The following is an 11,872-nucleotide window of genomic DNA, read 5'->3' as shown; positions in this document are numbered from 1 at the left end:
GAACATAAATGGGATATACCAATACTATATTTGCATACACATGCATAAACTAAGAATATGCAAAAGAAACTAATAAATTATAGTAACTAATGAATTTATATACAATTACAAATATTTAGGGGTGAAAAAAGTATTTGTACAGAATAAATTTATGAGTTTCTATGCCACAAAATACTGTTAAAATAATTTTTTTTTTTACTAGAACTTTCTTGTTTGTTCTAATAATCATGTCAGTAGTCATTTTAAAGTGCCAAAATGCTAGCTTCTTCATTCAGCACTGAGACAACATAAAGTAGTGTTGTAATAATGGCAAAAAGTAAAGAACTCGCAAATTCAGTGAAAAGCTTAATTATTGAACAGTGGAAAGCAGGTAAAAGTTACAGGAAAATATCAGAGACCCTTTGTATTACATTTTCTACCATATCTTCATTTATTCAAAGATATAAAAAATCGGGAACTGTTGAAAATAGAATAAGATCAGGTGCACCACACAAGATTTCCACTAGATCTTTAAGAAAAATGAAGCGAAGAATCGAAAAAAACGCAATGATTACCAGAAAGGAGTTGCAAGAAGATTTGTTAGCTTCAGGGACTAGTGTTACACTACGAACAATCAGCAATGAACTTCATAGGAATGAACTGAAGTCACATTCTCCTAGAAAAACTCCGCTGTTGACTAAAAGGCATGGAGATGCCTGTTTAAAATTTGTTTATGAACAAAAAGATAAATCTGATACATTCTGGGAAAATGGCCTATGGACAGACGAGTTGAAAATTGAATTGTTTGGATGAAATTTGCGTAGCCATGTTTGGAGGAAAGATGATACCACCTATTCACCGAAAAACACAATTCCTACTGTAACATTTGGAGGTGGTAACATCATGGTGTGGGGGTGTTTCTCTGCAAATAGCACTGGCAATTTACATGTGATAGATGGTAGAATGAATGCAGTGATGTACCAAAATATTTTGAACAATAATTTATGGGACTCTGTAGAAAAGCTCCAGTTTTGTGAAGGGTGGGTTTTACAACAGGATAACGACCCTAAGCACACGGCGAAGTTTACCAAAAAATGGATTGTCAATCACAATATGAAATTATTAGAATGGCCAAGTTAGTCACCTGACTTGAATCCCATTGAAAATTTGTAGCATTATTTGAAAATTAAAATTCATTCAAGAGCCCCAACGTGCATTCCAGATTTGAAGAAAATTTGTCAAGAAGAATGGGAAAAAATTCCTTAAGAAACATGCGAGCCATTGATTAAGAACTACAAGAAGAGATTGGTTGAAGTGGAACTGAATAATGGTTATGCTACGAAGTATTAAATCAGAATTATCAGTTATTTGTTCTGTACGAATACTTTCTTCACCCCTAAATATTTATAATTGCATATAAATTCATTAGTTACTATAATTTATTAGTTTCTTTTGCATATTCTTAGTTTATGTATGTGTATGCAAATATAGTATTGGTATATCCCATTTATGTTCATTAGAAATTAAATAAATAAAGAATTTTGACATGTACGAATATTTATTTCCTCTCACTGTATATATCTGTGTGTGTCTTTGTGTCTGTATTTGTCCCCCACTGCCACTTGACAACTGGTGTTGGTGTGTTTATGTCCCCATAACTTAGCAGTTTGGTAAAAGAGACCAATATAGAATACCAGGTTTTAAAAAAAGAGTCCTGAGGTCAATTTGTTCAACTTAAATCCTTCAAGGCAGTGCCCTAGCATGGCTGTGGTCAAATGATTGAAAACAAATAAAAGATAAAAGATAAAAGATATACAATACCAACAATAAGACGTAAACTACCAGTCATTTTGACAGCACATCAGTACTTTATCAACTCATTTAGTTGTGGCAAATGCAGTTGCTTGCCTTAATATGCTTTACCTAGACAATGCATGATAGGATTCGGTGATTCTCTCCCACTGTTTACATTGTAATGTAATCATGCCGAGCATTTTAAGCATTATCATAAACAGCTCAAATATATACTCATTGTCAAGTATATTACAGTGTTTTTACAGTCACTTTCTTTAATCAATGTCTTTATCATTTTAATGTCTGATCCATGCAAACACGGAAAGCATAGGACAGAAAGAATTCATTGAGGCAGATTTTCTATGGCCTGATGTCCTTCCTGTAACCAACCCTTACTTGTTTACAATCATCACATGATTCAAGACTAGGACACACACACACACACACGCACGCACACACACACACACACACACACACACACATGCATACATATGATTGGCTACTTTAGTTTCTGCCTATCAAATCCACTCACAAAGCTTTGGTCAACTCAGGGCTATAGTAGAAGACACTAGCTCGAGGTGCTATACAGTGAAACTGAACCCAAAAACCATGTCGTTGGGAAGCAAACTTCTTAAGCACACAGCTATGCCTGCACACATATATGTTACAGCATATTTATGTCACTAAGGTAGCAAGCTGACAGATTCATTAGCACACCGGGCAAAATGCTTAGCAGTATTTCGTCTACCATTATGTTCTGAGTTCAAATTCCACCAAGGTCTCATCCTTTCAGGGTTGATTAGATAAACACTAGTTACACACTGGTGTCAATGTAATCAACTTAATACATTTGTCTGTCTTTGTTTGTCCCTTCTATATTTAACCCTACTATGAGCAATAAAGAAATAAATATATTTATGTCACTAAGGCAGCAAGCTGGCAGAAACGTTAGCATGCCAGGTGAAAAGCTTAGTGGTAATTCGCCTGTCTTTACGAGTTCAAATTCCGCTGAGGTCGGCTTTGCCTTTCATCCTTTCGGAGTCGATAAATTAAGTACCAGTTGTGTACTGGGGATCGATCCAATCGACTAGCCCCCTCCTCAAAAATTTCAGGTCTTGTGCCTAGAGTAGAAAAGAATATATTTATGTCACTCCATTTATCCATGAAGCACCTTAATCTATAAAGTAGGCAAGAGGATGTGTAAAGGCACTCAATTCTTTTAGCTGTAAGGGTACCAGTGACACAAGGAAAATATTTAGCAATGGTTGTCGGTAGACTGTGGTTCCAGAGACACACCTGCCAAAACTGAATATTGGTTTCAAATTTTGGCACATGGTCAGCAGTTTCAGGGAAGGGGCTAAGTTGGTTACATCAACCTCAGTACTCAACTGGTACTTATTTCATTGACTCTGAAAGGATAAAAGCAAAGTTGACCTTAGTGGAATTTGAACTCAAAATGTAATGACAGATAAAAATTCCATGAAGCATTTTGCCCAGCATGCTAAGAATTCTGCCAACTTGCCATGTTGCCAAAAACAAATATTTTTTTCTACTCTAGGCACAAGGCCCGAAATTTTGGGGGAGAGGGCCAGTCGATTAAATTCACTCCAGTATGCAATTGGTACTTAATTTACCGACCCTGAAAGGATGAAAGGCAAAGTCAACCTCAGCGGAATTTGAACTCAGAACGTAAAGCCGAAACCAAATATTATAAATAAATAAACTACTAATAACACAAATTATTTTACTTACTTATGATCCCATGAAATCCAAGCAACATTGTTCAAATAATAAAACTTACAGGTTTTCACATCTGTCTTGTCAACGTAGATACGAGCAAAAGTTTCATAGATAACAACATCAACCTGTGAAACGTCACTGCTGAGTGGAACAAGTTTGAACTCCAAATGATAGAATCCTAATGGTTTTGTCATTTCTAGTTTTGGTGAGGTCTTCTTCGATTGTGGTTCAGGTGGGTTAACTGTTGTACATGGAAACACAACTTTATTATTGAATATTTTTCACAGAGGTTTTTGTGCAAACATGTGAATGAATGTATTTGTGCAAGTGGGAAGTGTATGTGTAGTGTGTGTGTGTCTAAATGTGTACATGTGAATGTGTATGTAAATGAATGTGTGTGTACATGTGTGTATTTGTGTATGTGTATATATGTGTGTGTGTATACATGTGTGTATATGTTTATGAGGTATGTATGTGTTAGTATATGTGCTGTTTTCTAATGCAGTGGATCCTAGAGTAAGTTCTTTTATTTAGTTGTGTTTGTGTTTCATCTGGGTTTTTTGCTTCTTTTTGGTTTTTTGTTTGTTTGTTTCTTTTGGTGAAGGTTCTGTTTTGAGCTTTAGTTTTTGTTTACAGTATGTATTTCTCACTGAATTTACTTGCTAATACTCACATATGAATGTATGAATGTGCATGCTAATGTGCTATGATTATTCACAAAATGGGAATATGTGTGTATGTATTGTGTATGTCGAGGGAGATACACTGGAACAGCCACTCTAACTTATGGGGCTTGCACTTGCAAATAGCCATGTCTGCTCTGACAGTGGTGAGCAGAGATTTGGTCCCGGGGCTGAGAATGCCAGAGGTCTCCACTGCCACAGGCTCAACTAGTGGAATAGAATCTGTTCTGTGATAACATTTAAAATATAATGTAATATAGCTATTTCAATGGACTCTAAAACAAAATGCAAATGGTTCTGGTAACTCCATGAGGCCACAAAGAGTTCGTGCTTAGATCCAGTGTCTCAATGTTAAATGGATGAGAGATAAATCTCCTGATAAGATAGTAGTCTTTTGCATGTAACATTCTAAGACTGGGTATACATTTCAATTGTTTGGTATACTAGTGTTTGCAGTACACTGCTTAAATACCCAACAAAAAGACCTATAGTGGACTGGAGCTTAAGAGTTAAGAAGCTAGTAATTCTAAACCAGCAAGGGGGCATCTACATGGATGCCCAGCCTGCTGAATTTCTCTTGAATCAAATCTTACCATCATAAACATGGGTGGACACACTAAGTAACATAATGCCAGATGCCACTATAAAGATGTGGTGATCATAATTGAAATGCTTTTGCTCATAGTTCTGCTGAGACCTAAACAAGAGCAATACATGTTTTAATAGATTATCATCATCATTTAATGTTCATCTTCCATGTTGGCATTGGTTGGACAGTTCAATCTGAGTACTGTGTCAGGCTCCAATAACTATTTTGGCTTGGTTCTACAGCTGGATGCCCTTCCTAATGCCAACCACTTACTGAGTGTATTGGGTGCTTTTTTTTTTGTGGCACCAGCACTTAAGTCACCAAGTAACTCGCAAAACAAGTGCCCTTGAGTAAATGGAGGTTTTAATAAAAAGTGAGGTGGCTTTATGCTAGATGTTGAGTGGCTAAAATATGATAGAGGGACAGGAACATATCTCTTGCTGCAGAGAAGATACATGGTTACCCTGCATTATATAAGAGTGGGTGAGAGTAACTGGAAAGAGAGAGAAAGACAGTGGTGACAAAGTATCCGTTCTTGTACTCTCATGATACATGAAAGGAAGAAGTGAGAATAGGAACAAAGGATCGGGAAGGGTAGGAGAGTAAATTTGCAAGGTCATGAGAGGAGAGTGACAGATGGTTAGTGATGGGGTTAGAGGTGAATCTATCTCATCCAATCTATTAGGTAACCATTTATCAAATAAATTGGTCTCTGTGTGATTTTGTAAAATTTCAAATAAAATATTCTAGCATTGAATCCAGTGAGTTGTTTGAGCTTCAGAAAACTGAGTATTTAGCATGTTGTAAAATAAGTCACAGAAAAAAAAGAATTAAAAAACAGACAAAAACACTTACAAGAAGCCATGCCAAGGGATATACACACAGTGAAATTAACTCTTTTGCGGCTTAGAGTTCCATTAAATGTCACATCATTGCTTAAATTCTCTACAAGCATATTATCTTCAGCAACAGTGGTATCTAGAGTTATGGAAATGTCATCTGCAGATTCAAACAGCTCATCCTCATCTTGACCATATTCTTCTAATGAGACCCGTTCCATTGTGTAAAGACTTTCTGGAATGTTTTTAGTTCTCTTATTCTCCTTAATGACTTCAGTTGAAATATCTGCAAATTGGAATATAGTCAAGAAATTATACCTTAGTTATATGAAGGTTACACTGTCATTAACTCGCCGGAGATATATATTTGAATATTGTCCGGGTTTATTGCATCTTTCTCTGTTTATACTTCCTTATATGTATTTATATATGAGAGAGAGAGAGAGACAGAGAGATGCATATATTACTTACATATACTTCAGTTTTCATCTCCTAATGAAATGATTTCTAACCACACAGCTTGACTAAGTGATAAGAAGCTTGCTTCCCAACTACACGGTTCCAGGTTCAGTTCCACCACATGCACCATGCATGAGCATCTTTTACTATAGCCCTGGTCTTCCCAAAGCCTTGTGAGTGGATTTGGTAGACAGAAACTGAAAGAAGCCTGTTGTATATTTGTGTGTGTTGTGTTTACATCCCAGTAACTTAGTGGTTTAGCAAAAGAGACTGATAGAATAAGTATCAGGTTTAACAAAATTAAGTACTCGGGTTGATTCATTTGACTGAAAATTCTTCAAGGTGGTGCCCCAGCATGACCGCAGTCTAATAACGAAAATATATATATATATATATATATATATATATATATATGTCATCCTTTAGCATCTGCTTTCCATGCTGGCATGGGCTAGGTGGTTTGACTGGAGCTGCTAAGCCAGAGAACTGTACCAGGTTCCAGTCTGATTTGGATTAGCTTCTATGGCTGAACGCCCTTCCTAATGCCAACCACTCCAAGAGTGTAGTGGATGCCTTCTACATGTCATTAGCACACGTGCTTTTTATGTGTCACCGTCACCAGCCATGACTATGATTTCACTTGGCTTGATGAGTCTTCTCAAGCACAGCAAATCACAAAAGGTCTCGATCACTTGTTATCACCTGTGTAAGACCCAACATTTGAAGATCGTGCTTCACCACCTTGTTCCATATCTTCCTGGGTCTACCTCTTCCACAGATACCCTCTACAGTTAAAGATCAGCACTTCTTTATGCAACTGTCGTCTATATACATCATATGACCATAACAGCACAGTCTTCTCTCTTGTACATCACATCTGATGCCCCTTATGGCCAACTTTTCTTTCAAGATACTTACGACATACACTGACATTGCACATCCAGTGAGATATACTAGCTTCATTTCAAGCCATCACATATCCTCTGCAGTCACAGCCTATGTTTCACTGCTGTGTAGCATGGCTGTTTGCACACAGGTATCATACAATCTGCCTTTTATTCTGAGGGAGAGGCCCTTTGTTACCAACAAAGGTAGCTCTCTGAACTTTGCCCAGCCTATTCTTATATAGATATATATATTTATATATCCAAAATTTTAAATTTTTTCCCTGAAGACGTGTAAGGCAATTTATATGTTTGACTTAAATTTGACAGTTAAATATAGCCTTATACAGAAATGTTGACATAGGAATAAATTTCAATAATAATGGATATTAGCGTCAAAACTCTCTTTTAAATTTAAAACTTTGGATATATAACCAAGGAGAACGATCCTTAAGGAGTCTACTTTAGACTTTTTTGCGGTGAAATCTCTTGCTATATTGGTAACGATTACATGTTTTTCTCATCATCAATACATTGTGGAGACATCATCATATGAACATATATATTTATATAGATATTAATGTTGCTATTAGATGAAGATTTTAGCTCTCATTTCTAGTAGGTAGATGTATGCATACGTCCTTATGATTGATATATATATATATAATATGTATGTATGCATGTATGTATGTATACACACACACACACACACACGTGTCCAAAACAAACAAGTTCTCACTATAAATTTACTTATTTGGTTGCTAAGCCATTAAGGAATGTTATTGCACTCCACCCTGACATTCTCTACCCCACCAACAGACACACCACACCAACATTCACACTCACACTCACTTGATCTAATGAATGTAGTTTACATGCAGTTTCAGAAGTATAATCAACAACATACCTGTAAATATACTATCAAAATATTATAAATGAATATACAATATAAAACACCCGTAAGGAATATTAACCTCAGAACACATAGAAGTATATACGTATATGGAATACATATTTTATTTTATTCACTCTCAGACTTACTTTTGGGTACTTATTCTAAGTGGCCAGACATAGCTTCTTCTGAACTTTTGACATCCTCGGAATATATAAGCATATATGTATATATATTTTCACTTTTTCGAGATCAGTGAATTTTCGTCACTGGAAAAAGTATATATGTATTTGCATTGGGACCCCTTCGCATCGAAGATCGGTAATTGTCGTACGCTGACGAAGGGTAAATACCCAGAAACTCAAGTCCATGCGTATCACATAAGATCAAGATGGGAAGGATGACTTCTCTTTGCAAATACCAACAGGACACAGATGTGTGTCAATAGCCAGCTGGAAGAGATGTTCTCCTGGGGCTAAAAGCAATAGTAACATTCACCCTTAGGGTTTAGCCGCATTTAAGTGGCAAATATACTTCACGTTATATATATATATATATATATATATATATACATATATATACATATATATACATACATGTACAATGATCTTTCAGTTTCCATTGACCAAATTCACTGATGGAGCTTTGGATGGCCCAGGGTTATAGCAGAAGACACTTGACCAACGTGTCGTACATATAGTGGATAGAACTCAAAATCATGTAAACATTCAAACATCAATGTATCTGTTTATCGCACGCACACACACACATACATATGCATAGATAGATAGATAGATAGATAGATAGATAGATAGATAGATAATGTACATACATATGCACCTACATAAATACATACATACACAAATACATACACCATACACACTTTAATATATATATACATCTATGGGGTGCGAAGTTTGCTTCCCAACTACATAGTTTCAGATTCAGTCCTACAAAGTGGCACTTTAGGGAAGTACCTTCTACTATTGCCCCAGGATGACCAAAACCTTGGAAGTGGATTTGGTTGACAGAAACTGAAAGTAGTTTGTTGTATCATCATCATCATCACCATTATCAAAAGAGAAAAGATTACGTCATATGTTGTTTTATTTTTGCCTGCTTCAGTCATAAGACTGTGGCCATCTTGGAGTACTGCTTTGAAGATTATTAGTTGAATGTATTGCCCCCAGTACTTATTTTTTAAAGCTTGGTGCTTATTCTATTGGTCTCTTTTGCCTAACCACTAAGTTATGGGGGACATAAACACTTCAGAACTGATTTTCAAGTGGTGCAGGGGGTGTGGCAAACACAGACACAAAGCCACACAATGACGTGGCTTGTGTGTTTTCTGTACTCTGTTTATCATTTTGTCCACGTCTTTTTGCAACGTCCTGTACCCAGATATGCATCTATATATACATGTAGATGTAGGTATGTACATACATGTACGTATATATGCATATACTCATTTATTATTTGTATTATATGTATATATATATATATATATATATATATATATATATATATGTATATATGACGGGCTTCTTTCAGTTTCTGTCTACCAAATCCACTCACAAGGTTTTGGTTAGCCCAAGGTACCATGCAGTGAGACTGAACCTCAAACCATGTGGTTGGGAAGCAAGCTTCTTACCACACAGTCATGCCTGCCCCTACATACATATAAAACTAATCAACAATTGAAATGAATATTTGTGCTTTCCATCTGAGTTATTGAATCAGGCATGGCCAAGGCCAAACACACACTAATTTTGATAGAATTATTGGGCTTTGTAGTCTTGTTAAATTAATCTTAAAAAGCTTCGATAGGTTTGAATTTGTCAAAAGATTTTTCTGCTGGTGCTACCTGCAGCTGTAACTGTCAACAATATTCTCAAATTAACACACTCATTTGACTCATAAGGTCAGTTTTCCAGATTCCGTCATGTATATATTCACCCTTGTACAGGTTGCCAACCTGTCCTAAGAATACTCATATTTGTCAGCTGAGTGGACTGGAGCAACATGAAATGAAGTGTTTTGCTTAAGAAACACATCACCTGGTCCCAGTCCAGAAATTGGAACCACAATCTTGCAATCCTGTGTTCTAACACTCTAACCACTAAACCACATGCCATATGCCACAATCATTTGGAAATATCTCGAAAAAATTTTATTGTTAGTTATGGATAAAATCTGTCTAATTTTTATGAGACTCCTTGTATTTGTAGTATTATATCAAAAGGTCTAATTTAGTTTTTCACCCTACACCATTGTCATAATGTAACTCTTGGTCCATTCAGTAAAAAAAAATTGATTGAGGAACATTCTTGTGGTATTCTCTATAGTGTTTCGAGGAATTAATAGCTGGTCCATTAAATATATTTGAATTGAGAGATTCTGGATCATCATCATCATCATCGTTTAACGTCCACTTTCCATGCTAGCATGGGTTGGACGATTTAACTGAGGACTGGTGAACCAGATGGCTACACCAGGTTCCAATCTGATTTGGCAGAGTTTCTACAGCTGGATGCCCTTCCTAAATAGAAATAAATCAGTGGTATTTTAAAGGGATCGAATTGTTGCCTATTTAATAGCAGTTAATAGAGCTGTAAATAATTTTATTGTTGTTGATATTGTATGTATGTATGTATGTATGTATCTATGTACATTCATAGATACATGTACATTCATACAATGTATGTATACACATATAAATACATACGTGTGTGTGTGTGTTTGTAGAAACAAAGTACACCTCTTTTGCTGAAAATAAAGATTCGTATAGTGAAAAATTCCCATTTTTAATAAATAAACTGTTACTTAAAAAAAAAACCCACTTAAATTATGCAAAAATATAGTTATCCAAATTATTCAAGTACGTATATCAACATGTGTTGTCGACTTTGATTTGTTTTTTGTCAGCCGTTCTTTAAGTTATTTTAGTTCCCAAACTGATAACGAAATTGTCAATTTAGGCATTAACAAAATTTAAGTTTTCAAATATTCAAGGGCATTGGAAACAACACGTTCCATTAGGTGTCGTTTCCTTATGTAGTGTGCGTGTGTGTGTGCAAATATACTCTCGCATACACACAAATGTATATGTAGCTGTGCGTGGTGTGTGCTTGTGTGAATATTTGCGTGTATTTGTCCATATATGTGTATGTGTGCGCGCGTACGTGTGTGCGTGTGTGTGTGGGTATTATCAACACAACTAAAACAAAACCTCATTCAACACTCCTGTTTACGTATTATAAATACCTTCTATCCAGCAGTGGACAATCAGTATAAGCGAAGGAAAAATCACAGCGACTACAAGACTCGATCTATTTGTGCAAATATTTAGTTTCAATGGAAAGAATAACTATTTTACTTGGAACGTATCAATCTGTTTCGCAATAAGTATTTTGATGAAAAAACAGCACAAGGGAAATAACTGTTGTTCAGTCGCTATAGCAACAACGACGCCATTGAAGGTCATTAAGACTTTTATCGCTGGCAATGTGCTTATAAGATCGATCTGTTTGTTCGTTTTGTCAAACCGTTGATTCATTCATTCATTCATTCATTCATTTACTTAAGTTTATTTGTTTGCCAGATTTTCGCACACCGTTGAGATTGACGGTATGGGGTTCTCAACCATTTTTTGTCTCTGGACCCCTTTGATTATTATTTTATTGTGGTGGACCCCAATATCCATTCGATGTTTAAAAACTAGTTTTAAAGAAACTTCTTTCAAAATTCCTATCTTTTTTTTTTTTACACATTAGCTTGTGTAGGTTGAACTATGTAAAATATTAGAGAAAGAAACACAGATATTTCATGCAATACATACAAATACATACTCTCTTTTACTTGTTTCAGTCATTTGACTGCAGCCATGCTGGAGCACCACCTTTAGTCGAGCAAATCGACCCCGGGACTTTGTAAGCCTAGTACTTATTCTATCGGTCTCTTTTGCCGAACTGCTACGTGACGGGGACATAAACACACCAGCATCGTTTGTCAAG

At 35.9% G+C, this 11,872-nt stretch overlaps 1 protein-coding gene across 4 annotated transcripts in view; it reads right to left on the bottom strand.

The window, feature by feature from the left end:
• LOC106878961 (uncharacterized) overlaps window positions 1-11,276 on the bottom strand; it is an 80,045-nt gene extending 68,769 nt beyond the window's left edge. For 3 of the 4 annotated variants that reach the window (XR_008265194.1, XM_014928338.2, XM_052971745.1), the window contains exons 1-3: window positions 11,124-11,276; window positions 5,641-5,910; window positions 3,526-3,754 (exon numbers count right to left, since the gene is read on the bottom strand). Coding sequence is in view for 2 of the 4 variants with exons in the window: in XM_014928338.2 (XP_014783824.1) it covers window positions 3,526-3,754; window positions 5,641-5,845 (434 nt within the window). In the remaining 2 variants the exon portion in view is untranslated. The remainder of the gene's footprint in view (window positions 1-3,525; window positions 3,755-5,640; window positions 5,911-11,123) is intronic. The other variant, XM_052971744.1, reaches the window with a different exon arrangement.
• Between the last annotated feature and the right edge of the window lie 596 nt (window positions 11,277-11,872).

The sequence above is a fragment of the Octopus bimaculoides genome, chromosome 11 (assembly GCF_001194135.2).
Source record: "Octopus bimaculoides isolate UCB-OBI-ISO-001 chromosome 11, ASM119413v2, whole genome shotgun sequence".
NCBI classification, from domain to species: domain Eukaryota; kingdom Metazoa; phylum Mollusca; class Cephalopoda; order Octopoda; family Octopodidae; genus Octopus; species Octopus bimaculoides.
Note: the sequence above shows the minus strand (reverse complement) of the source record. Positions and strands in the feature narration are given on the sequence as shown.